The 27,627-nt window shown below is 42.4% G+C and overlaps 1 protein-coding gene across 5 annotated transcripts in view; it reads right to left on the minus strand.

Annotated features, from left to right (window-relative positions):
- CYRIB (CYFIP related Rac1 interactor B) overlaps nucleotides 1-27,627 on the minus strand; it is a 125,310-nt gene that overhangs the window by 18,398 nt on the left and 79,285 nt on the right. For 3 of the 5 annotated variants that reach the window (XM_053248121.1, XM_053248122.1, XM_053248120.1), the window contains exons 2-5: nucleotides 26,460-26,536; nucleotides 21,675-21,708; nucleotides 2,482-2,564; nucleotides 393-514 (exon numbers count right to left, since the gene is read on the minus strand). In XM_053248121.1, coding sequence (XP_053104096.1) covers nucleotides 393-514; nucleotides 2,482-2,554 — 195 coding nt within the window. In that variant the 5' untranslated portion in view covers nucleotides 2,555-2,564; nucleotides 21,675-21,708; nucleotides 26,460-26,536. Of the gene's footprint in view, nucleotides 1-392; nucleotides 515-2,481; nucleotides 2,565-21,067; nucleotides 21,121-21,674; nucleotides 21,709-26,459; nucleotides 26,537-27,627 lie in introns of all 5 variants that reach the window. The other 2 variants (XM_053248124.1, XM_053248123.1) reach the window with 1 other exon arrangement.

The raw sequence follows: 27,627 nt of genomic DNA on the forward strand, positions 1-27,627 counted from the left end.
GGGCAGGGGGGACCCCAGCAAAAATAAATAATAATAATAATAAATAATAAAATATATTGGTAGTTAAAGGCTAGGAGGATGAAATACCATGAAAGTACTAGAGCAGATATGAGAGAAAAAGCATGCACAGTGTGCAGCAATGAACAACAGACCTCACTGTTTGAGTGAACATGCTTCATTTTCTGGAAAGGACCTTAGTAACCAACCTCGTAGAACTTCTGGAATATTATAACGCATATGAAACTATTGTACATGCTATATCGTCAGCAATAAACTATTCTTACCAAGTTTTAGCACCTATGGCAGAAACTGACCAAGCCCCAACGTGAAGGTCACAAGTATGGCAGGTTTAGTGCATCAATTACAAAATACCCCATTTAATAATGCTTTACCTCTCTTATTTCATGACCGGCTCCTCTGTACGACTGCAAGTCTTCCAGGATTCCTTCTGCATCCTTTAACACTACATTTACCTGATTATAAATTTCCTTTTCTGATTCTGTAGGTTGAGCATCTAAACAAACAGGAGATCACATGATGTAATTTTTGCCGTTAACCAGGTTTCAAACACAAACACTTGAGTACTACTGTACAGACTGTCTGACTGTATGCATTGTTATTAATGATTTCTATTACTTGAGATTTCCCCCCCATAGTACACTTGAATATTTACAATTTAATTTTACCTCAATTTATACACCTATACCAACAATTCTATTTTAACCACGACCTAATCAGGAAAGAATAATCAATTTCCCACAGGGTGGCAAACTGCAGCACTTTATTAGTAATTAAAATAAATATGACTGATGAATACTGTTCAAAGGGGCACAGAAGCATGTTGACTATAGGAAGGCAGACAATATTATCTTAGTCTTACTCTCTCTTGTCATTATGATCAGCAAAGGTGAGTTAAAATGTTTAAATGTGGCACATTACATTTTACATAAGATCTAAAATGTGACAAAATGCATGCAGAAGGTTCCAGGTTCAATCTCTGGCATCCACAGTTTAAAAAAGGCTAAGGTAGCAGGGCTGAGAAAAGCCCTTGCCCAAGCCCTTGGAGAGCCACTGGCATTCAGAAGGGACGATACTGGGCAGCATGGACTAGTTTTTCAACCCAGTGGTTCATATGTTCATATATATTTTAAAGAGTACACATGCTATGTGACATTTGTATAATTGTAGTATAGAGTTGAATCCTGACTTTTGGCTTTATTGCTGCTCCAGGTGTCTGAGAAAGTCAATCAGATAGGAAGTTTGCAAGTACTCTGATGGAATGGATGCTACTGGTGAACCACAAATGGCTTCTAGGAACCGGCTAATTAGGTGAAAGCATTCCCAGAGTATGCTGGCATATGTTGGTATAGCAACTATTGTGGTAAATACAGGTTGAGTATCCCTCATCCAAACTGCTTGGGACCAGAAGTGTTCTGGATTTATTTTGGAATATTTGCATACTGTAATGAGATATCTTGGGCATGAGATCCAAGTCTAAGCAACCACTTTACTTTCTGTGCTATAGATAAACATAAATTACTCCTCTTTTTCTTATCACTGTTACCCACAGGGGTATCTGCAGGCCTTTTTGACAATACACTGTACTGTACCTTTACAAAACAGAGCAGGCACCAACAGAGTGCCAAAACAGACGCCAAACTGAGTAGGGAGTGGAGGAGGGGGGCTTTCCCCTATCACCCCAACCTCCCTCATCCCCCTCCGCTCCGTTCCCATCCTTGATCTATACTTCGGCGGCGGCAGTTGCTCCAGCTACCGGGTTTGTTCTCCCCCGCTCACCTTTCTCTCTAGTGCCAAAGTGAGCGAGTGAGCTGAGGTGTTTTGTTTTGTTACAAGGTGCTCAGCTGCAACGAGTCAGTGCTCTGGGCACACACCGTGGTGGTTTTTTTGATTTTGGAGCATTCCAGATTTTGGATATCCAGATTAGGGATAGTCAACCTGTACGCACATCCCCCCACACATCTTGCTTAAGATCTGGAATTCACAACCAGTTTTAGCAAATTCCTGTTCAGATGGCAGTGGAGATATATTTACTACTACAGAAGAGAGAAGACCTTTTAATGGGGAGAATTTGTTATTGACTCTCAGATTCAGAGGAGCAAGGCATCTCTCTCATCTATGTTGGCTCAGAAGCACAAATACCTATCAAGTAATCAGTAGCATGTAATCTTCACAGCAGTGAATATAATCTTTTCATATTATTCACTGTAATTGATGAAGACAACAATTAAGACTCCCTTTACCTATTGTGGGTGCTGCATGCTGGAAACAAGCAAAGGCTTGACACTGTGTTTCCACATGGAGCAAGAAGGTAATGGCCACAAGTAAAGGGAGCCTAATTTGTGGCTGCAGTGGCATTTAATAGGGCTCTAAGCAGACTGAAGTTGAGAAACATCATTAGCATATAATGGAAACAGGAACCTAATGCAAGCTGCGAGATATGATAAAGGAAATAGTTCTCACTTTCAAAATCAAGGAAAAAATTTGGTCCCTGCTCAAGGTCTGTGCATGTTAGAACTTTTAGAAGGTTCCCCATGTTAAGTTACCTGTGGAGACAAGGAGGAGAGAAAAAACAATCAGAAGCAATGGGCCAAAGTAGGAAAATTAAGGAGCACAGAGAAAGGGGCTGAGTTTCCAGGTAATCTTGCAGCCTTTATTTCTTGGTACAGTCCATGCAACTGAAAGGGTTATCCTCCATGACCTACAGATGAAAAGCGGCTCTCCCGAAATAAATAGAAGATGAAGGAATCTCCTTTAGAGAGAGCTGCAACAGAAAACCACAAACTCCCTAGTTCACCAACCTTGTCATACATAACTGGTTTCCCCAATCAGGGTTCCTAACCATTGCTGGTTGCTTTGTATTTTAAAGCTTCAATAATGTAGCAAAAACCAAGGGTGTTTCCAGATGGCTACAGGTAATGTTACTGAGGTTTCAGACAATGTGCAGACCCTCCCAGCCTTTTTGGCCAGAACTAGCTGTACAATGTTGGGGGGTTAAAAAAACAAAACAAAACCTTTTCTCTTAGAAATGCACAATGTAAAACTTTGTGCACGGAGGAAAATGCATGGAAAGCCATAGTGCAACCTGTAGATGAGTGGTTTCCTGCGAGGTGGTGACATATGGGAAGGCTGGATCCCAAGGGCACACCCTGCAAGTTGCCCCCTCGCTTCTGCATCTGAGTGCACTTTTCTTTGGGTTCACACACTCACTTCCCAGGCCAGGTTTTGTTTGTTTTCTTTAAATCTCTTTATTATAACAAGTTTACAATGCTAAACAACATTGATCCAAACACAAACAGCAAAATACAACAAACTCCGATTCATCAATCTATCCAAACTCTAAGATAGGAAAACCACCATAATTTTCCTGAGTAGTGTAAAGAATAAAATCCAACCAAATTACATAAAAGGCATTATTTGTAGTCTGGTTTGAACGTGACCAAATAATATGGGTTAGCTTTTCTGAGCTCACAATACGCCATAAGTTCTTGTACCATCCAGTCACACGGATATAGATAACATTTTATTTTCCCAATGTTCGCCTATAGCTAACCGGGCAGCAGTTACCATACACACAATTAATTTTTTTGATGTCACATCTGCATTGACCCCAGAAGATACATTTACTAACACAAGCTGGGGGCATAATCCTATTTTCTGGTTTGTGATCCCACTCATCTCTGTGAATACCTACCGTAAGTCTGAAAGGATAAGACACTAGGACAGGTCCAAAGATAAAAGAGGTACCCTTCATCCCGCAACCACTCCAGCAAAGCAGAGAGCAGTCTTTTTGGATATATGCTATTTTTACTAGGGCCATGTACCATTTATGGAAAACTCTGAGAACGTGCTCCTTAATTTGGGCTGAAGAGGAAGTTACTGGCTTCCATTCTCATATGTTTGTCCACTCCTGATCTTTGATTTCTTGTTGGAAGTCATTTTCCCAAGACACTTTAAGGCTAGGTACTGGATTAAATGTGTGGTTTATAATCAAATCATCTGGGGCTTCCAAAACCAGTACTTCAATTTTTGTTAGTTTTCTATTACCTTGTGCTGTTATTTCTGGGGTGAAAATAAAGGATCTGCACTGCAGAAGATGTATCCACGTACAGTGAAGGGTACCCAAAATTTCCCCTATAGACTCTAGGTCGATAGAAACTTTTACCATCAGAGAAATCCTGTCAGGCGAGGAGATGTAAACAATCCATCAAATTTAGGGTGGCAAAAAAATGAGGGGAATATCGGGGCTCTAGACTCTCATACCATTTTGCCCAACTCTTGCAAGTGGCACTCAGAAAAGGATTGTCTGCTGCTTTAAGCATAATGTTTACCTGCGTAGGTGGTGACGTTTGGGAGGGCTGGATCCCAAGGGTACACCCTGCACATCCCCCTCTCACTTCTGTACCTGAGCACACTTTGCTTTGGTTTCTTCCTTTGTGCGATATTCCGCCCCACCCCACACACTCCCCAGGCTAGTTGACTGATTTTTCATCCCATTAAAAAAAAACATTTTTATCCCTTTTCTTGCATAACTGCACTCTTATTTAGCCTTTAAAGAAATCTTTCTAGCCCTCCCTCTATTAGTCCCCCCCACACACTCTGCCTGTTGTGTCCCTCCAAATAATTGCTACTGCTCTTGATTCAATGTTTCAAAGAACTAGGAATCAGTTTTTGTTACGTCAAAAGAGTGTGTGTTTGCAACACTGTTTAATTTTTCCTCCACAGAGTTTGGAAAGCTAAGATTGAAATGGTCAGAAGTCAAGCCTCAAAAGTTTAAAGTGTGCCTGCATCAAAATCCTTTGAGCTAACCTGGCCAAAAACACTGTGGTACAATGGCCTCACAAGGATCTACCAAGCTTCCAGTTTTCATCCCTTTCTGCCAAGAGATAAAGCAGCTATAAGCATTTTAGTGATTTCTCATTCTAGCCTAAGGCCAAAGCATAAGGGAAAGAGGAGAGGCCAGCAAGTGTAGCAGTCACACTACCATCTTCCTCAGGCTGCAACACCCACTTCCTTCTCTGCTCCCTTACTAGGTACACCTCATAAGCATCTAATTTCCCTCCCCACAAAAATAAAAATATTAGCAGTATTTGCCTTATAGCACTTACTCCACTCTCCACTTGATAACTGAAAGAGTGGCATTAAGATTTTTAAAAATATGATATTAGAACATAACATAAGAATAGCCCTGCCAGATCAGGCCCAAGGCCTATCTAGTCCTGCATCCTGTTTCACACAGTGGCCCATCAGGTACCTTTGGGAAGCTCACAAACAAGAGGTGAGGGCATGCCCTCTCTCTTGCTGTTGCTCGCCTGCAACTGGTATTCAGAGGCATCTTGCCTCTGAGGCCGGAGGTGGCCTTTAGCCAGCAGACTTGTAGCCATTGATAGACCTGTCCTCCAAGAACTTGTCTAAGCCCCTTTTAAAGGAATCCAAGTTAGTGACCATCACCACATCCCGTGGCAGAGAACTCCACAGATCAATTATGTACTGTGTGAAAAAGTGATCCCGGCAGCACAACTGAGGCATCTTTACTCAGAAATAAATCCCATTAACTTCAACAGGACTTACTCCCAGAGAAGTGTGTATAATAAGTCTGCAGCTAGGTCTTCAGAGGAGGACAATTCAGCAGGATTTTCAGGAAATAATGTATTAAGACATCAGCAACAAAATCCAGAGAACAAGGAGACACTCATTTTCTTTTAATTCAAGCTCCATGGCAGTTTCTAGAGAAGTATGTGGAGTGGGCGGGGGGGGGGGGGCCCGCGGGGAGAGAAATGCAGCAGCAGTCCAATAAGGTGGCAGTGCAGTGAATTGGGTGATATTGCAGAACACCAGATTTATAATAAAGTAGTAAGATTTGTTGCTTTCTCCACATACATATATTAAGCATCTTAGAGGGTGCGCCAAAGAGGGACTACAATATCCACCGTGGTGCAGAAAGAAACTAGTGGGATGAACTAGCACCATGAATGCTAGGTGAGCTGCCAAAGAATAAATTCTGCAAGCAGTACTTGGACAAGCCCACTGAATGTCCTCCAAACAACATGCACGCATAACACCTGTCTGGAAATACCCAGATGGCGTATTTAATAACTCCATCCTTTTTCTTGATCTTGCTTCAGGAGATATATTATTTATTTATTTATTTATTTATCTATCTATCAAATTTATACCCCACCCAAACTTACAACTCTGGGTGGCCTATTGTGGGGAGCAAAGTTTGATAGCCTCTCTAATGTAATGGATTCTGAACTCATACAATCTATATCATCATCATCTCAGGTACTCTTCATGCCTAGAAAGTAAAGAACACAAGTTCCCAAAGTAACTTTATTATAAGTTAGAGTTGAGTTGCCAAGTTGCTGTTTGTTCATACAACAAGGTGGCGATTTACAAAACTAAGTTCTGGTGTCACTGAGATGAAATGCTCGTGTCCAGCCTGTACTACTTTAGACTGTGGGTGGGGGGCTTATATGACCAACTGTTCCCTCATACAATTTTTCCCCCATATAGAAAATCAAATGGATTTGATTATGGAGAAAGGTATTTATTGTTCCCGTTATATGTTAGATAAAGTGTAGTCTTCTGTAGCATCTGGTCTGTAAACAATTTGCATGTTTCACCACTAAAAACTCTGTGCTTCAACCATACAATGTATAGCATTCATCTCTCACAGCATGTTAGATTTTAAGAAGTAATGGATCCTATTAAGATGGATGACACCACAAAACTGCTTCGTTTTTAGATCTAAGTAAGCATCTCAAGCAGTGACAGTTTAACAGGATATCAAGCCTGAACTCCACGGTACCACACTGAGAATAATGATATTCTAAGAAAGCCAGGAGAGTGGAGCAAAAATGGTGCAAGAGATCTTCTGTGCTTATGTTCAATACACAATCACTGGTGTGTGAAGAATGAACAACTTGACCCTCAATATGCACAGGGAGGTTGTAAATTGAGGTTTTACAACAGAACATGTTCCAAAAGGTCCTGAAAACTGGCATGTCCAGCCAGATATATGCCCTGAACATACCCCAATCTCCCCATTCTAACCTGCTGATACCTATTCCTAGAACTTTTCAACCCACACATTCATAATCTGGCAAGCACATGCAAATAATATCTACATGAAACCACTGGGAGAGATCATCAGGAGATTTGGTACAGGGTGTTATCAGTATGTTGATGACACCCAAATCTATTTCTCCATGTCAGCATCATCGGGAGAGGGCATAACCTCCCTAAATGCCTGCCTGCCTGGAGTCGGTGATGGGCTGGATGAGGGATAACAAACTGAGACTGAATCCGACTAAGATGGAGGTACTCATTGTGCGGGGTCGGAACTCAAGATATGATTTTGATCTGCCTGTTCTGGATGGGGTCACACTTCCCCAGAAGGAACAGGTACGCAGTCTAGGGGTGCTTCTGGATCCGAGCCTCTCCCTGGTGTCCCAGGTTGAAGCGGTGGCCAGAAGTGCCTTCTATCAGTTTCGGCTGAAATGCCAGCTGTATCCATTTCTTGAGGTGAATTACCTCAAAACAGTGGTACATCTGCTGGTAACCTCCAGACTGGATTACTGTAATGCGCTCTATGTGGGGCTGCCCTTGTACGTAGTCCGGAAACTACAGCTGGTCCAGAATGCAGCAGCCAGGCTGGTCTCTGGGTCATCTCGGAGAGACCATATAACTCCTGTATTGAAGGAGCTACACTGGCTGCTGATATGTTTCTGGGCAAAATACAAGGTGCTGGTTATAACCTGTAAAGCCCTAAACAGTTTGGGCCCTGGGTATTTAAGGGAACACCTTCTTCGGCATGAACCCCACCGCCCACTGAAATCTGCCGGAGAGGTCCATCTGCAGCTGCAACCGGCTTGTCTGGTGGCCACTTAAACATGATAGGGAAACACTTGAAACTATGACAAGGGACAGGCCTTCTCTGCTGCTGCCCCGAGGCTTTGGAATGCGCTCCCTAGTGAAACAAGAGAGCCTCCCCATCTCTGGCAGCTTTTAAAAAGTCTTTAAAAACACATCTCTTCACCCAGGCTTTTAATTAATGTTGTTTTAATGCTGTTTTAAAATATTATTTTAAATTTTTTAAATTGTAATGTGTGTGTCCCCTCCCCACCCATTTTTGTTTTAACGGATGTTTTACTTTGTTTTTATTCTGTTGTAAACCACCCAGAGATGTAAGTTTTGGGTGGTATAAAAATGTTTAATTGATTAATTACTTAATTGTGCGTGTGTGGTGTGCGCAAAAGGATTTAAGTTTTCTAGTTGCTGGCCCACACTGAGTTTGGCCTTAACTCATAAGGAGCATCAACATATTGGAAGATTATCAGAGATTCTGATTCTAATTTGGCTAAATGTCCAGCTGTAAGGGAAGATCCCCACCACCATATTATATAGTCACATCTATCCAACTGAGCTAATCTCTCCTAATGCTGCTGGAGGACTTGACTTTCAATTTAAAAGCAACTCAATATGCTACTTGTGATTCAACTATATTTAATTTGGAAATCAATAACTTGTGTTGTACTTCAAGTTTCAACCTCTCAGACACAGCAAGACTGTATCTTGCTTTGTATCATAAAATGTTCACAGTAGGGATGTGAACGGAACTGAGGAGCTGCGGTTTGGCACTGGGGTGGGGTGTCCTTTAAGGGCGGGGGGTGTACTTACCGCTCCCACTGCTTTTCCCCTACGGGCATGCATATTTTAGTAAGCATTTGGGGTGGCAGGGTACCTCCCTGTCACCCCTTCCCCCAGTCGTCTGCAAAAGGCTTCAGATCAATGAGGGACAGAAGGGGGGGAGTGAGTGAGTGAGTGAGTGAGTGAGTGAGTGTGTGTACACTAGGATTTGGATAAAAAAAGGTTGCTCATCTATTATATGTTGTCATAGTTTCAAGTGTTTCTTTATCATGTTTAAGACACCCTCAATCAGTAGTGTTTCTCTGGTCTACCATAGGACCAGAGGAGAGCTGGTCTTGTGGTGGCAAGCAAGCAGGAATTGTCCCCTTTGCTAAGCAGGTTCTTAGCCCCTGCTTGGCATGTGGAAAATCCCAGATTCCCTCCCTGGCATCTCCAGGGCTTTCCAGTTTACATGCGACAACAGCAGAAAAATGATTTGGCTTGGCAGGATTGTATTGAAAACGATCCCCAGAACCTCAAACTTCTACAACAGGAAAATACAGCTTCTTTTTTGCGACACACATGTAACGTTCTAGCACTATAACACAAAGATAAAATCCGAAAGCTAGTATTGGAAATGTGAATGGCACCTTGCTGTCAAGCGCAGAGACTGCGGTGTCACAACACAGGAAGTATGGAAGCTCATTTATAGCACATAGTAGTGATACAGTTGTAGGGTGTAAGCTGGAAAGTGCTCAGATAACGCTGCCTGGGAGATACTTCTGCTTGTAACCTTGGAGAAGCTGCTGCCAGCCTATGTTGGTAATACTGAGCTCGATGGGCCTTCATGCATATGTGTGAAACACTGCCTTGTTACTGCTGCGCAGAACAAAACTCATTTCGCTCACTGATGGAAAAAATCAGAGGGAACACTGCTCACATCCGTACCTATTTGGACTCCAGGATTTTGGAAGTTTCAGGAGATGTGCCTTGGCAACCATCTGGTCCGACTGTGATCAATTCTTTTCAGTTAGTGTAGTCTGAGGAAGTGGACAAGATCCTAGGCCGTGTGAGGGCAACATCATGCATTCTGGACCCTTGCCCTCCATGGCTAGTAAAATCTGCCAGGGAAGGGACAGGAAGGTGGTTAGAGCCAATTATTAATGCTTCACTAAGGGAAGGCAAGATGCCATCAAGCCTCAAGCAGGCGGTGGTAACATCATTACTAAAAAAGCCCTCCCTTGAGTCCATCAATTTTGACAACTATTAGCCTGGTTCTAACCTTCCCTTTTTAAGCAAGGTGATAGAGCGTGTGGTGTTTATGCAACTACAAAGGGTCTTGGATGATACAAATTATCTAGAGCCTTTTCAATTTGGCTTTCACCCTGGGTTTGGGACTGAAATTGCTTTGGTCACCCTGGTGGATGACCTATGCCGGGTAACTAGACAAGAGGAGTATATCCCTGTTGGTTCTGCTGGACCTCTAGTAGCATACGGTACCATTGACCATGGTATTCTTCTGGACCGCCTCTCAGGTATAGGGACTGGGGTGGTGCATTGGAGTGGCTCTGGCCCTTTGGAGTGGGTGAAATCTCATCAATATGCAGATGATGCTCAACTCTACCTTTCTCTGACATCAGATCCTAGGGAAGCAGTGGATGTCCTGAACCGGATGCTGGAGGTGGTGATGGGCTGGATGTGGGCTAGCAAACTGAAGTTGAATCCAGACAAGATGGAGGTGCTGTTGGTCAGTAGCAAAGCCAATTGGGATAGGGTGATTCAACCAGCTCTGGATGGGGTTGTACCCCCCTTATAAGAGCAGGTGTGCAGCTTGAGGATGTTGCTGGATATGGCTAGTTTTGATGCATCACAGTAGCAAAACAGCTGGTCATACATATGACATTAACAAAATACACATTCTTTTAATATTGGAGGGAAGTATGAAATTGAACAGGTGAAGAGATACTTCACTTGGAGCAACTTTGCTGATATCAATAGTGGGCTAACAATATTGAAATATTTTAAAGTATTACAAGTCAGGATTTATATAGCACTTCCAAACATTCAAAGCACTTCACATGTATTGCCTTGTTGTAATCTTTACAGTTCCGCTATTGCAGTTGAGGGGTTGAGGCTGAGAGAGGAAATGGTCCAAGGCCATTTTGGGAGTTCAATGGCAGAGGTTAAATTGGAATGAGGAACTTCCCAGTTGTACCTCAGTGTCTTAGCCCCTACACAGTTAGCTAGTTTTTCTTACAATCTTTTTTTCAAAAAAACAAACAAAAAAACCACCCCACTTTTTAACAGGAGATTATTTCAGTCTGAAAAAAGGCTTGCTTATTCTTTTCCCCATATGCTGAAACTACACTTATCTACTGACTTTAATCTTTTGCTTTGTCTATTTCTATACGCTTGCTTTCATTATTAGATGCTTTTGTCATAAAAAAAATTGTGGGTTGAATGCCTACAGCCATGTGAAGTCACACCACTAATCATACCAGATTATTACACTAAGGATCGCTTCCAGGGCCTAAAAAGAATACAGCAAATTTAAATGCATTTTCATCAGCTTCAATTTCTAATTATTTTGTTCTAAACACTCTCGTGTGTCCTTAGCGTCTCATAATCCCCTCCCAGCATTTTCTAAAGGTATCAGGAAACAGCTCTCTCAAGCCTCATAGAACAGGTTGTGGGAAACACTGTTTCAAACTTGACCTACTTTTGCAGAATAAGACATACGGAATGCCACATTTGATTACAATGACCCAGCCCATTACAGCCTTATGGGGTTGTCTGATGCAGAGTGCCATGTCAAAATCAGACAGGCGGAAAGCCGAGGCATATTTTCCAAACAAGACTTGCACGCATGCCCTTCATGCTGAAAACATCTTCGACACATTTCAGGATGGGCCCCATCCCGATGAAATGCAAGGGAGGTACCCTATGTAAAACCAATTCCCAAGTACCAGCGATGACTCCCCCTTGGGGGGGAAGAGTACATTAATCACTATTTTGTTCCCAACTGGTGAACAAGACACATGGCTCAGTGAACAGTAACCATCCCTCCATTTTGATATTTATGGAGGAACAAGTACAGATAAAGAATTCCTCACAGCCAAGAACTGGCGAGGTGGAAAACTGTTGTGCTTTTCACTTGGAAGAACCAAATGGAAGGACATGCTCAATAATAGGATGTCTCAATAACTAGATATGGCCTGATAGGAAATTAGTTTCCTATCCCACATGCTACCCACAGAAAGGAAGAAACGATTCTTTCTTTCCTTCATTTTCAACTGAAAGCTCAAATATTGTTCCCCACAGCCCCAGCATCCGTTTCTTCACTCCTACCACTATTACCCCTTCACCTTTGTCCGTGTGGAAATGAAGAACCTTCCTACAAATGACAACAATGCACACACTTGGAGGAAGGAAAAAAGACAGCATAAACTGAACAGTAGGCCTGTGGATGGCCCAAACTGTGAGGTTCGAATTCAGTCTGACAGTGAGACCATCAGGAAAAGCCATGCTGACCCCTCCCAACTTGCATATCATGTGTGTCACATTAGGGCTGTTTGAAACTCCAGTGTGTCTGCCAGACTCCTATCTTTTCCTTCACTGGCTGCTTTGTTTCCTCTTCACTTCAGAGGGGGCACTGATCTAGCTACTTACTTTGCTGACAGAGGCTTGGTTTTTTGTTTTGAGACTGCTGACGTTTGTATTCTATTTATTTAGCTTTAATTGTCCTACTAGGTGCCTAAGTGGCCCAAGTAACTGCAAAAGCAGCTGGGCTTAGGAACCTAATGGGGTAACTTTTCCTATAGAACACTGAGCGGCAGTGTTCCCTCTAAGGCATGCTCACAAGTTTGTTTTTTTAATGTCCTCTCAGTTAATTTTAGATCCCGCTCAGTTTGAATCAGGAAGGCCCCATTCTGAACCCATGTGTGCTCTGCACACAGACGAAAAAAATTAGAGAGAACACTACTGAGAGGCCCTGAGTAGGACCCTCTGGAACAATTTGGAAGTGAGGCACCCTGTCCTCTGCCCTCACCCAGGTTCCAGGTAAAGGAGGGAGAGGAGGGGAGGGCTGGGCAAGGGGATACTGACAGACAAGCTGGAACACTACCGAGTTCCATAATGACAGCAGGGATCTTGGCTTTGGTTCCGACTGCCAGAGGCCCCTGTTATTGTTGAGCAACTCCCTCCAACAAGATCCGACAGAGGGCATGTCAGTTCCAACATGTCTGTTGGACTGACATGACTGCAAAGCCCTAATAAGCATCCTACAAGTCAAATGTAGCACTAGTGTGATCAAAATAGTCACTATGAGTGCCTCTATGCAATAAGGCTGTCAGTGGTAAGCAAAGGTTTCAAGTTGCACAGAAACTTTTGTCAGCTAGAACAATGCAGTAACTCAAAGATGACACCCTTATTATACCGCTTTTCTAATACAAAAAGCAACACCATACACAGTTAATTTGTGCAAACCTGTTTGATTTGCATAATTTATTCCAAAGAATTTCTGTATTTTTAGCACAAAATTCCAAGCCCCCGAGCTGTGCAACATGGAAAGAGCACGAACCACAAATACTTGACAGGCAAGTCTATTTGAATATTGAAGAGACACTAACTGCCAAGCATTTGGGGGGTGGGGGCAGAACACGATTGGGCAACACCCTCCCTTTAACAGTCTGCATATTTTTATCTTCACATGCCACAACTGGGAGCTGCAGGCAAAGAAAAGATTCTTAACGTTGATAAGATTAGTCAGGTGATGACGCCCTTAGCAACAGATGACATCTTAAACTCAGCGACCAATTGGAAGAGAAGCACTTTCTTTCCAGACCAAAGCATGTCGCTTATTAGAAGCCATACGAAGTAAGCTGCTGGCATTCATCCTTGCCCAGCAACTAACCTCCACATTTGCAAACGTATCATTTGGATTGGCTGGAGTTCCTTACTGCACCTTATTCCCTAGGCAAAACACACATTTCTGCCGACACTGGGATATCATCTCAAGGTATATATCATTGGACAATGTTGAAAGGTAAGCACAATTGTTGGATTTATGCCTACAAAATCCTAGTAACAGCAGAAACCAGAGTCAGTGTTGGACTACTACTCCCCCTCCCCCTCCCCACACCCGCCACAAGAACATCCCCAGGTCAAATCCAGAGTGTACGATGCTGCTACACAAGTGCATATCAACGCACACGATACATTTAGATGGATTTGCACAGGCTTTTAATTGTCACTTGAACCTTACTTAAATGGCTCTGTGCACCTGGTGGGCAAGTGACTGTGATAGTTTTGCTTCTATGCTGCTGTGGTTTTGCTTCCACTGAGCCAAAAAGCAGGCAGCAGCTTGGAGAGATAAGCAGGAAAGCTGGTCTGACAGTGCTAGAAGGGGTTCCTCCCCCTAAGCTCTCCCACCCCCTCTTCAGGTCATGCCATAAACTCCTGCTGCCTGCACCACTTGTAGCACCTATGCTAACGTGACTGGCTACCCTGATTGAGTATGAGTATTGGACTGAATACCCTTATTATCTTTTCATCATTCATTCATTCATTCAATTTATATACCGCCCTTCCAAAATGGATCAGGGTGGCTTACAACAGGATAAAAACAATTTAAAACAGTTAATTAAAATCAGAACTATAAATATCTCAACTTTCTTCCAGCATGGAGCTCAAGGCAGCATATATTTACTTACTTATTTCACAAATGTATATCCTGCCTTGCCATTTCGTGAGCGAAAGCCGAGGCAGCTAACATCAGCAAAAATTAAACAACTACTTGCAAATGAACACAAATTAAAGGAGGGGGGAGAGTGAACAAGAGCAGCCAGTAAAATTAGTAATAAGGGAATGCAGATAATAAATTAATTAATTAAAAATCCTGCAGGACAAAACATGTTTTCAACTAGCTTTGGTACACTATTGCGGAGGGGGCCAGGCAGATCTGCTGGGGCAAGGAATTCCACAGCTGAGGGGCTGCAACAGAGCCAGCCGCAGAGCAGATGCACTCCAAAGAGTCCTACGATTCTCAGGCAGTCTCCCATCTAGTCACTGGCCAGACTCAGATCAGCTTAGCAGCAAGGTTGCTTGCTACCCTGGATGCCTTCAGACTACCCCCATTTCGAGCATTCCATGTGCACTCTCTTTGGGCCACATTGTGTATTATCACAACGGCATGTTAACCCCCGCTCCCCACAATATCAGCTGTGGGGGGGGGGATGGGTCAAATCAGGGGCCCCACAGCTATTTGTCCTGGGAAGAAAAGCTTCCACAGGTCAAAGCCTTCCCCACCCCTCCTACCACAATCCTGATCTGGATCAGCCGCTCTCCAGCTGCAATTTAGTGAGGAGGAACCAAGAATATGCTTCTTGTAATTGGCAGTTTGGCCCAGAGGAACTCCTCCCCCTCCCTTTGAAAATCCCTGGAAAAAAATAGCAATTTTCTAAGGGTCAGCCAGTGAGTTCCTGGTGGAGGTGAAAATTTGGACCTGGGGCTTTCCAGCTCACACACTATGCTACACAGTAGCGCTACTTATTAAAATATTATGCCTAATTTTATGTGCCTATACCAATATGTCATTCTATATAAATATATGCCAACACACAAAAAACCCCGCAAACAAAAATGGAAATGAAGGGTGGTGCATACAGACACTCTGATTTAGACCAAGTTCTTTTTCCTGAATGTAATACAGCAAGAGAAAACAGACACATGAAATAGATTTTAGGGGATCATGAAATTAATTTCTACATATATGAGTAAGACTGGGAAGATATGACACTATAATTATCAGGGGCTTAGAGAATTTATTGTAAACATTCTTTTGAGTCATATTTACAGTCCCTGCCACTAGGTCAGCTCATATTACCTTTGCTCTGGCTGACACCTAGTGGCAAATCCTAAGTATGCCACTTTATATTGGCACACAATACAAAAGGGCAGAGCTACAGAGATAAATATTAACGGATATTACTTTATCAAAAGCTGTCAGAAGTGAAAACTCATTTTAGTCACCTCACATGGAGCAGAGATTGATCTCATTTTGCTTTGCAATATTAACAATGAAGACAGCCCAAGAGAAATAGAGCCAGGCGTGGGGGAAGGGGTGATGATAAGTGGAAAGGAGTTTGCTGAACTATTTCTGTATTTAAGATAACTTTTTAAAAGCTGACTATATACAGCCACTCTTATGTGGGCTCCCTATGGTCTCTCATCTGGATTATAAGTCAGGTCCACACCCACTTAAGCAATACTGCAGCACATATGTGGCAAATAATATTTTAGTTTTGTTACAGCTGCCACCTCCCATTAAAACTCCACTATAGTTAGTAAGTGTACTGTGGTAATTATGGAGATTGACACTACTGTGAGAGTTACAGCATAGGTGAAAGTCAAACTAGAGATGGTTGCTCTTCAAAATCTTAAATTTCAATTATTATATTAAAAACCAACAACAACAACTAGCCTCTAATTTGGACCAGCCATCAGCCACCTCCGGCTGGCCTCCTCCTCCAGTCAGCCCGTTTTCTCCTGCTTGCCTGCCTCCTCCTGCACTTGGCCCGCTGGCCGGCTGGCCAGCCTCCTCCTCCCGCTGGCACGGATCCGCAAGCTGGCCGGATGCCTCCGCCTCTGCCCACTGGCGCAGCTCCACCAGACATCATTATTATGTTCTGCCCTGCTCGCAAACTCTTGTGATATTTCCACCATGCATCTGTCCTGCTCACGAACTCTTGTGAGACTTCCGCCATGCATTTTTTCCAGCACGTCTTGGATAATTAAATATATAGATAATAATAATGATAGTGTCCCTCAGGGCTCCATTTTGTCTCCAATGCTTTTTAACATCTACATGAAACTGCTGGGAGAGATTATCAGATTTGGTACAGATTGTTAGCAGTGTGCTGATGACACTCAAATCTATTTCTCTATGTCAACATAATCAGGAGAAGGCATAAACTCCCTAAAAGCCTGCCTGATGGCAGTGATGGGCTGGATGAGGGATAAAAAACTGAAACTGACTCTAGATAAGACAGAAGTACTTATTGTGCGGGGTTGGAACTCAGGAGATGATTTTGATTTGCCGGTTCTGGACAAAGTCACACTTCCTCAGAAGGAATAGGTATGAAGTCCGGGGGTGCTTCTGGAACCTAACCTCTCCCTGGTGTCCCAGGTTGAGGTGGTGGCCAGAGGTGCTTTCTATCAGCTTTGACTGATATGCCAGCTGAGATAAATGACCTCAGAACAGTGGTACATTTGCTGGTAACTTCAAGACTTGACTACTCAATGCGCTCTATGTGGGGCTGCCTTTGTACATAGTCTGGAAACTACAGGTGGTACAGAATGTGGCATCCAGGTTGCTCTCTGGGTCATTTCAGAGAGACCATATTACTCCTGTATTGAAAGAGCTATACTGGCTGCTGATACGTTTCTGGGCAAAATACAATGTGCTGCTTATAACATCTTCTTTGCCTTGAACCCCACCACCCACTGAGATCATCAGGAGAGGTTCATCTGCAATTGCCCCCTGCTCGTTTAGTGGCTACTCAGGCAGGCCTTCTCCGTTGCTGCCCCGAGGCTTTGAAATGAGGCTTTGGAATGTGCTCCCTGATGAAATAAGAGCCTCCCCATCTCTGACAACTTTTAAAAAGGCAGTCAAGACACATTTGTTCATCCAGGATTTTAATTAGGTTTATAGTTTAATAGTTTAACATGGTGTTAAAAATGTTAAAACATTAAAATAATTTAAAGTTTAATATTGTTTTAATTTGTATTGTTTTGTTGTAAACTGCCCAGAGACATAAATTTTGGCCAGTATACAAATGTGTTAAACAAAGAGAACTGATTTAAAGGGAAAAGGACAGGGCATGAAAGAAACCAAAAAGTGTTCTCTTGTACAACATGATTGTGTGGTGTTTCAACTGGAAGGAGAAGTAATCTTTCATAATTGAGACAACTGAATCTTGTACTGATTTCTAGGTGCTACCAAAGAAAGATAAGAAGGTAATCTTCGAAATCTGAGACACTTGTTATTCAGACCAGCACATATCTGCATGCCTCATCAGCTGATACTTTCAGAGTAACCAAACCTAAATCAATGTGCTGATATGCCTGAAAAGGAGTCAGAAAGAGGGGATTAACTCATTTATAGGGACACAACGGAGAAGTTAGGACAATAAGAAAAAAATCTTATCTAAATGACAGATTTCAAAATATATACATTAAAAAACAGCCACTTGCCAGCCTTAATATAAGCAGAGTGAGCTTAATAAAATTTTGCTAACTTAGAGGTTATCTGAATAACCAGATTCCAAGAACACCAAGCAGATTGGAATAACAATGCCTCTCAAAGTAAGCATTTTAGAATCTGAACATTGTACACTTAAAAGGAAGAGAAGCATTATATTTGGAAAAACTACAGCCAGAGGTTAATGGCAAAGAAGAAATGAGGGAAATTTTAAAGTACATTGGCTACTAAAGGGTACAAATAACATTTTTGCGTCATGCCCTCCCTCTCCCAGGTTTTTCTCTCCTGCTCTCTCAGTGTCAGCAATAATTAGGTATAGCTGTGAGTCATCAACCTTCTCCTCCTCTCTCCTCCCCCATTTGTTATGTATTGTTATATATCTGGGCAGATTCCAGATAGTAGAGCTTGGTGACAGTTACTCCTCAAAACGGGAGCTGTTATATAGAGTCCCTCAGGACTCCATTCTGTCATCAATACTTTTTAATATCTACATGAAACCGCTGGGTGAGCTCATCAGGATATTTGGTGCTGAGTGTTATCAGTATGCCAAATTTACTTCTCCTTTTCATCTTCATCATCAGGAAATGGCATTCATTCTCTAAATGCCTGCTTACAGGCAGTAATGGGCTGGATGAGGGGTAACAAATTGAAGCTGAATCCAAGCAAGACGGAGGTGCTCATTGTAGGGGTTCAGAATCTGAGGGATGTTAGAACTTCCTGTGCTGGATGGGGTTACAGTCCCCTGGAAGGAGCAGATATGGAGCTTGGGAGTACTGCTGGACCCAGGCCTCACCCTGGTAGCTCAGGTGGAGGTTATGGCCAGGAGTGCTTTCTATCAGCTTTGGCTGATTCAACAGCTGCATCCATTCCTTGAAGAGGACGACCTGAAAACAGTAGTGCATCAGCTGGTAACCACCAAGCTTGACTACTGCAATGCGCTATATGTGGGGCTGCCTTTGTACGTAGTTCAGAAAACTCAGCTCAAAATGTGGCATCCAGATTGGTCTCTGGGACAACCCGGAGAGACTATATTATGCCTGTTTTGAAACAGTTGCAATGGCTGCTGCTATGTTTCGTGGCAAAATATGAAGTGCTGATTCTCTCTCTCTCCCTCTGGTGTACCCGTTGCTAATCCCATGTGTGGCAGCTCTTGCAAGAGTTTGCGAGCTGCTGGCAGATAGCGATGGGGACAGGCGGGAGGGAAGAAAATGGTGGCGGTGGCAACCAGGCCAGGGTTCTGGCGGTGAGAAAAAAAAAGGTGCTGGCGAGCAGCCAGCAAGCGGGTGGGCAGAGAAAACAGCGGGTAGGGGTGGGGGCAAACTAGAGGCACAGATGCTCTGCGCCTGGCCCAGCTAATTACCTTAAAAGCCCTGAACGGCTTAGGTCAAAGTTACCTTAGAGAGTGCCTTCTTCTACATGATCCCCACTGCACGTTGTCATCTGAGGAGGTCCATCTCCAGTTACCACCAGTAAATCTGGTGGTGACTCAGAGGCAGGCCTTCTCTTTAGCTGCTCCTGGGCTGTGGAATGCACTCCCTGCAGAAATCCGTAATTTGAATTCATTATTGACCTTCAGGAGAGCCCTCAAAACCTATCTGTTTGACCGGGCCTTCCAGGTTTTTTAATTTGTTGTAAATATTTTTAACTTGCTGTAACCCAGTTTTCCAGGGTTTTTAAACTGTTTTGAATATTTTAACTGTTAATTTTTTGTGGTGTTTCACAGTCTCTGTTTTTAATTGTTAGTTGATTTAAAATTGTTTTGTTTTAATGTAAACTGCCCTGAGCCATTTTTGGAAAGGCAGTATAGAAATCGAATGAATGAATGAATAAATAAATAAATACCCAGGTGTTTAATTAGACTGGGGGGCGGGGGGCGGGGAATCTTGGATACAAGTGTGGATTTTAAACAGTGGGATACAGAACATGAACCTGACGTATATACGGCAAAACATCTGTTCTTTATTGCAATTCCCTCTTTCTATGTTTTAATTTATGCAATTAAAAAAAGTATGGAGAGAAGTACTGTAGCAGATCTATCATGTCTATTGCGTCGCCATTATATCAACTAACAGAGGTTTCTGTACTGGAAATAAATGGTATACTTTTATTCAATTTATTGCTGTCTTATTTGGTTAAAATATATGTATAGTACCCCACCCTGCTATCCAAAGAACCTTCAAGGTGGCTAACAATCAAGCAAACATGTCTCCTACCCCAGTTTTAAGAATTATAACTAAACAGCATTAAGAGTCAAAAAGAGACCCTTCAAACTGTGATCAAGCCCAAAATGTCTCCCCAAAGAGCAATGTCTTATCCAAGTACCCAAAGGCAGGTAGAGAGGGGGGCTAAACCAGCCACTTGAGAATTATAAAGCTTAAGTGCCACCACCAAAACAGCCCTGTTTCATGTGCAGCTGGCACACTGCATTTCAGAGGGCATGGGGACACAGGACAGGGCCTCAGACAAAGACCTCAGCAAACAAATAGGTTCTTATGGGGAGAGCCAATCCTTACATTATCCTGGACTCAGATTGTTTAGGACCTCAAACACAGCACTTTGAATTGGACTTAGAAACATATTGGAAGTCAATGAAAATAATCATATCATAACAGGCCCAACATAGTATCCCTAGCTGCTGCATTTTCAACCAATTTAAGCTTCTGAACACTATTCAAAAGGCAGTCCCCACAGGGCATATTACAATAATATTACCAACAAGGTATGTGTAACAGTGCCCATGCTTTATCACATACCAAGGATCCCTTTATTTGTTACTGCAGTAGCATGGAGCATTCTGTAGCTTCTTCTCACATTACCAGAACAAGATATGGAAGCCAGCTGCATGGATCCCTCCCACCCAATCATTTCCCAGTCAGAGGGTGCTGATCAGGTGGGAAAGATTCATGTTAAGCTATTCTGGTTTCAGCTTCCAAAGACTGTCACAGTGGCTAGAGGGAAGCAGTTTCCACACTACTATGGCAATATATGAAAAGGTCTTTATGATGCAGTCCACACACTGAAACAGTACCAGTTGAGGACCATATCAGATGATCCACATGACATGTTGAAAACACACATTATGCACATGATGAAAAGGCCATGTGATTGCAGAATCAGCTTCTCCATAAGTCCAAGTTGCCATACCACTATTAAACTCACCTTTGGAAACTTTGTGGTGCTGTGATCGAGTGCGAGTGGAGTTGCAAGATGAACTGCAACAAAGCAATCACGTGAATGCTTCAGCACATACTGGACTCTTGCACAAACTCACTTCAACAAGCTGTTCTGAACTGGCCTCAAGCGCCTGTACACACGTTTTTAGGGATGACCCTTAAAATGCATTACAGGAATACCAAGAATGATAACACGCTCACAAACACATGTATTTCCCACCATGTGTGTCGTACAGAGAACTGTGCTAGGGAGCCAGGATTATACCTAGTGGAGCGGTACAGACAAACATGTCAGCAGATATGCATTTGCTCATATATCATTGGTAAGATTACCCTTAAACAGTGGAATGTTTGTTAGAAAGAGATTCAGAATTGCATGTATTAAGAATGCAACACACCATGTTTGGCAGCTCTACGATTTCCATTCGTTTTATAAAAGGGTTGCATTATTTCCCATGCCACCTCCCTGGAAATGAATGATGGTTGTGCAAAGTAGTGCCTTGTGAATCATTTGCAAATATGTTCATTCCTTTGGTCATGTTCTGGGCATGCACATAGGACTGTGTACATAAATACCAAAATGCAATTCTCACCTACAGCCAGTGCTGCTCTGTTTTTGTTCCCAATCTAAAAGACAAAAATAACCAAAAGAGGTGAAACCATCTGCAACTGGATTTTAATGAACATTTTGTGTGCTTCCCAGCCCCCACCTTTAAAAGAAAATATAAACTGTTTCCAAAAGCCCACTAACAACTTCCACCTGGGGAGCTGAAGTACGCATTACAACTCCACCTTCAGATAACACATTTTGAGGCTTTATGAATAGAGAGGATACCCTGACAACATGAATTAAATGTGTCATCTGAGCACAACTTTCCTCAAAATGCAGCCAATGTGGCTGGGCAGTGATGGGCACTCCTACAACAGAGGACCTGCCAGCTAAAGTTGTGATAGGGTGGGGTGTGTGTGTGTGTGTGAATTCAGATGATCTCTAAATATAGCCCTATGCAGACATAAAATTTAACCATTTCGTCTGAATACCTAAACCATTTGTTAAAGTTTGGCCATAACCCAAGATGTGAAACCATCATCTGAAGTGGATGAGCAAAGCATGGTTAAGGTACTTTCTCCTCCCACCCCCCTTCTCTGATTGCAAGGAGACTAGAAGATCTCTCAGGTGTCTCTTTAAACAAAGGGAGCTAAATTATGGTTTGATATTTGGATCTTAACCAAGGTTAAAGCAATAAACCACAGCTAAGTTATACTGACACACCAAGCCTCATGACTCAGTAGCTTAAAAGCGGACTGTGTGACAGCTCTAACTCCATCGTTGGACATCTGTAGCATCCAATCACCCGGCAAGTCTGGAATTAACATGCTCCCACAGCTGTTAATATGAGGAATCATTATCTCAGAACCTAGCTTGTGAGGCAGATTAGGTTGAAACATGATGACTTGCATCATCTCCTATGCTAGCCCCCTGGAAGTGAATGATGCTTGCACACAGTAGCACCTTGTACTAGTAGAACTGTATAAACCTTTATGGCAAAATGGGATCTGAAACAAGATCTCTTCAATCCAAGCCTCTCTTATCAGCTGCACCATATGAACTGCAAAATGCTGATCGAATAGTTAAGCATGCTGAAACACTAAAAAGAAGTGCAGTAAATGCACTGCATGGTTATTTCCATTAACAGTCCCAGGAAAACCAGTATTGCTATTGTATTGTGCATTATGGATCCTTCAGAGCTTTTAACAAAGAAGTCTGGAGTCTTGAGGCCCCTGCTTGTATTTCCTCATTTCTTAGTCCCCACTGACCTTAATTGCAAAACTAATATTTGGCATAGATTACACTGATATTTTCAATCTAAATTCTTCCAGCTTTTTCTAGTATTTAATGTCTAAATGTGAGACTGCAAAATTTCACTGCTAAAATAAAATAAAATGAAATAAAATAAAATAAAATAAAATAAAATAAAATAAAATAAAATTAAAATCCCCTGGCAAATATTTTGTCCAAGATCACCAGCTCTGACAATGTTCTTGAGGGCTGGCAGGTTCAAGCACCTAACATAAAGGGGACCTTCTGTTGCTATGATGTGCAAAGAGAGACACACACACAGCACCTCCATACTAATATTCTAGAACAGAGCTGCTCAACTTCAGCCCTCCAGTAGTTTTTGGAGTTCAGCTCCCAGTATTCCTAACATCTGCAGGAGGGCCAAAGTTGAACAGTCCTGTTCTAGAATAAGGAACGAAGAGATGTCTTGGTACTCCTGAAACATGTTGGAGCATGCATGTTGCAGCATACACACACACATGCCATTTATGTCAACAAACCCAAGAGAAGGGGAAGGCAACTAAGGGTCTAGAGGCCAAATCTAATCCCATGGGCTTTCCATCTGGCCATCAGACAAAGCCCCTTATTGCAAGGGAACAGAAACCTTTTCTGCACAGCAGATCCTTAGTCTCACAAGCAGGTATATAAATATTCGTCATATTCATATTCCCACAAGAAACCAAAAGAAGGTTCTTTAACTGCCTCTCTCCCCAAGCAAACAGCAAAAGAATTCTCCCCTTATTCTGTGCTTCAGCTGCTCAATCCTGTGTGGAATCCAAGGTACATGCACAAAAGGAGTAAGAACCAATAGAGATGGGGAGATAACTGTGCTAAAGCCCCACTTGCTCTTACATGGGGCAGGGGTTAAAGAGCCAATTGACATCAGCATAGACTTGAGCAAGTCAGTGGGTGGAGCCAATGCTGCTACAACTTCAAGACCTCCCAATTAAAAATATAACCGCTACTTAAAATCTATTTATGGACTTAGTTCACCATTGTCTCTGGAAGTTCAGCCTTAAGTGAATGTTGCAAGGCAAAAAAACGTTTTGCAACAAATCACTGGGCATTCAAGTATGAAGTTAAAAAGAATGTGGCTAAAACCTCACAATTTACACCTACTCCATTTGGGGCCCCAACTGGAAATCAGAAAGCTACCACACAATATTCACAGACTAAAATGAAAGGTCTTCCCCATAACTTTACTCAGGGCAAAAATATGATTGCAAAAGGGACTCTGGGACATTTGTGGCTGGTTGGCCTTAGGTCATCACAACTGTTTTATTTGTAGAAGAACATTCCACCTTATTCTTTTTGCCTCACGGATTTAAAAAGAACTGTAGGTGGGTGAAGGAGCTGAGAATTCTGTTCAATCTCTGGTCTCCCTCACAGAATCCTAGGATTCCTTGGGGATGAAAAGACTAGGGGTGTGTCCAAACCAGTCCGGCGCCTCCTTAAGGAAACATTGAACCGGCTTGGGCGCAGTGTTCCCTCTAAGGTGTGCACACATGGCTGCGCTCACAAGTTTTTTGATGTCCACTCAGTTAATTTTAGATCCCGCTCAGGTTGAATCAGGAAGGCCCCATTCTGAAAGCATGGGTGGGCACACTACCTCGATACTCCCACCCTGAACAACACTCATTCTGCACACAGATTTAAAAAATGAGAGAACACACTGTTTGGGCACCCGCATTCGAACCAGTGAGGCGTGGATCAGTTCCTTTAAGAAGCAGGTGAGCAGGTCCTTACCTGCTCCTGCCACCCCACCGCTATTCCGGGCACGGCGCCCGCTTTCCAAAAGGCTGCACATGGCTGCAGCACTGCTCCCAGCAACCTATGTGTGCTGTCAGCGCCCACATGGCCACTGTGCACGCAGTGATGCAGCCATGTGCAGCCTTTTGAAAAGCAGGCACCGTGTGCAGGCTGCTGAGAACAGTCCTGCAGCCACATGCAGCCTTTTGGAAAGCGGGTGCAGAACCCGGAAAAGCGGTGGGGCAGTGGAGGAGCAAGTAAGGATCTGCTTTTTAAAGGAAACGATCCCTGCTCTGCCCGCAGCTGCCTGAGCCAGTACAGGTACATCACTAGAAGAGACCTTTCAGTCAATTTAAGTCTGTAATGCACACCTTTATTTGAACTCTCAGTTTACTTATCAAATGATTTGCCACAATCTGTTTTAGCCTAAATATAGTGGGCTACTATTTTATTTTCAATACACTACTTATCGTATTTCTATACTGCCTGATATGTGCATCTCTAGGCAGTGTACAAAGAACAGAACAAATGTAAACCAGAGTAAAAATACTTAAAATTTTGCAAGATAAAACAAAACAATCTCATAAGATAAAAACAAATTAAATAGTTTAAAATTAATTTCAGTTAAAAGCCTGAGAAAATAAGTGCATCCTGAGGGTCTTTCTAAAAGCAAGCAGAGAAGGAGATGCTCTTATTTATTGAATTATTTACTTGAAAACAGTTTTGATTATGTATGGATGTCTTATTTTATTATTAAAAAATACTTTACTTTCAACAACAGGTCTCAAAGTAGTGTATATAACAGAAAGGAAGAAGATGGCTCCCTGTCCCAAGAGGGCTCACAATCTAAAAATGAATGCAAGAGAGACACCAGCACCTGCCACTAGAAGGGACACTATACTATGCTGAACAGAGACCATCACTTTCCCCTGCAAAGTGTAAGAGTCACCACCTTAAAGAGATGCCTCTTTGCCCAGATAGCAGAGGGGTACTGATTGCAACTAAAAACTAACAAAACCGACTATCCAGGTTAGAACATAAGAACAGCCCTGCTGGATTAGGCTCAAGGCCCATCTTGTCCAGCATCCTGTTTCACACTGTGGCCCACCAGATGCCTCTGGGAAGCCCACAGGCAAGAGCTAAGGGCTTGCCCTCTCTCCTACTGTTGCTCCTCTGCAAATGGTATTGAGAGGCATCTTGCCTCTAAGTGGAGGAGGTTGAGGTTGTACAGTGGTCCCTCGACTTACGTAATTAATCCATTCCGAACGCATGTTCGGAGGTCGAAATTTTCATAAGTCGAAGAGCGCACCACGGAGGTCTGGAAACATTCGTAAGTCGAGGAAACCGCATCTAAAAATTCGTAGGTCGAGTAAGCTGAATCTAAACCGGCAACTACTTCCGGTCTTTTTTGTTGCTCGTAACTCGAAAACATCGGATGTCGAGTAGTTCGTAGGTCGAGGGACCACTGTACTTGGTTAGGACCAAGTTCAATAATATTGCAGAAATGTACATGCAAAATGCTACAAAGAAGAACATTCTTAAAACTCTTTGATGTAAACCATGATAGTTAAGTTGATACAAAACAGATACAAATTCATAATGCAGATATACCTCTTAGATAAGATTATGATATTTATACCCTAGAAGGAAAATAGACCTCTATAGTCTGAATATCCCAAGCTAAAGTAGTCAAGCTTAACATGTAGCTTTGATAAATTAAAATAGAAAGCTTAGAGAGGGAGTAGGAAATAAAGTTATTTATAGGCAAGAACACTTCACAGATACTTACCAGGTGACAATATAGTCTTGAATCCTTTTTAACGTATTGCTCCTTACAAAGCAGTTGTAGCAGCTTTTCTGTGAAACCTGAAGGGACGAAAGAACAAGACACAGTGAAAACAAGACTACATAACCTCAGACATTCTAGTAAATCTTTCTCACACACAAAGTACAGTCAATTCCAGGTGGCAATATCTAATCAAACGTTGAATATAACACACAGTGAAATTCTCACACCTGTGTGGCTAGAAATTAAGCACATTACAGGAATCTTTTAGTTTACTATTTTTTTTAATGGACTGATGCAAAATAATGAACATATGTTTGCTCTACTGCCATGTAAGGGGAACATTTCAAGAAATGCACTCCAAGAACTCCTGATAGACTACATCTTGTCTATTCTCCCTAGTTTCACGACAGTGTGGGTGGGGTGTACTCAGTGTGAATACAAGAAACAAATACTCAGATTGTTTTTAAAACAGTGTTGTTGTTTTTAAAAAACATGCATGGTGGGGAGAAGAAAGAAGAGGCAACAGATTTCTGAGGATGACAGGAGAATAACTACCATTTGACTCCTTCAGACAGCCCAGTTGCCCCACAATTACCCATACACTCCTTAGGACAGGAATGGCAAAATGCCATGGTTTATCAGCTAGACACAGCCCACAAAGCAGTTTCTTTTGACCTTTAGAGATCCTACCAAATATTTAATTGTGGTGAGAAGTTTGTACACAGTTCTGTTCAGGAAGAAAATGTTTAGAGCTATGAGACAGAGAGCACCTATACATTAAAATTTCTCTCTCTGGATTTTGTATGCAATGCCCTGAATATGCCCAAGCAGATTTGTTCTCTAATTTTGGAGTCCTTACTACCTGAGGGAACATTTTTGTTATAGACCCTGACCATACACAAAAGGTCAGTTTGTATGGCACATAACACACTTACAGCCCCCATCCCCAATGACTATCTGAGGAGCAGAACAATCTCCCATAATAGAAAAGCTGGTCATATCTGCCTTAGCAGATGTACTTCTCATATAAAAGCAGTAGAACAAGAAAACAAATACCTGTATGAGTAATAAGAACAAATGACTTTGATTTAAAGCACACATATTGAACTCAATTCATGCAGCGAAGGTTCCAAGTTCCTATGCACAGTCAAAATAATGCAGGCTACCA

Source organism: Hemicordylus capensis, chromosome 4, assembly GCF_027244095.1.
Source record: "Hemicordylus capensis ecotype Gifberg chromosome 4, rHemCap1.1.pri, whole genome shotgun sequence".
Lineage (NCBI taxonomy): Eukaryota > Metazoa > Chordata > Lepidosauria > Squamata > Cordylidae > Hemicordylus > Hemicordylus capensis.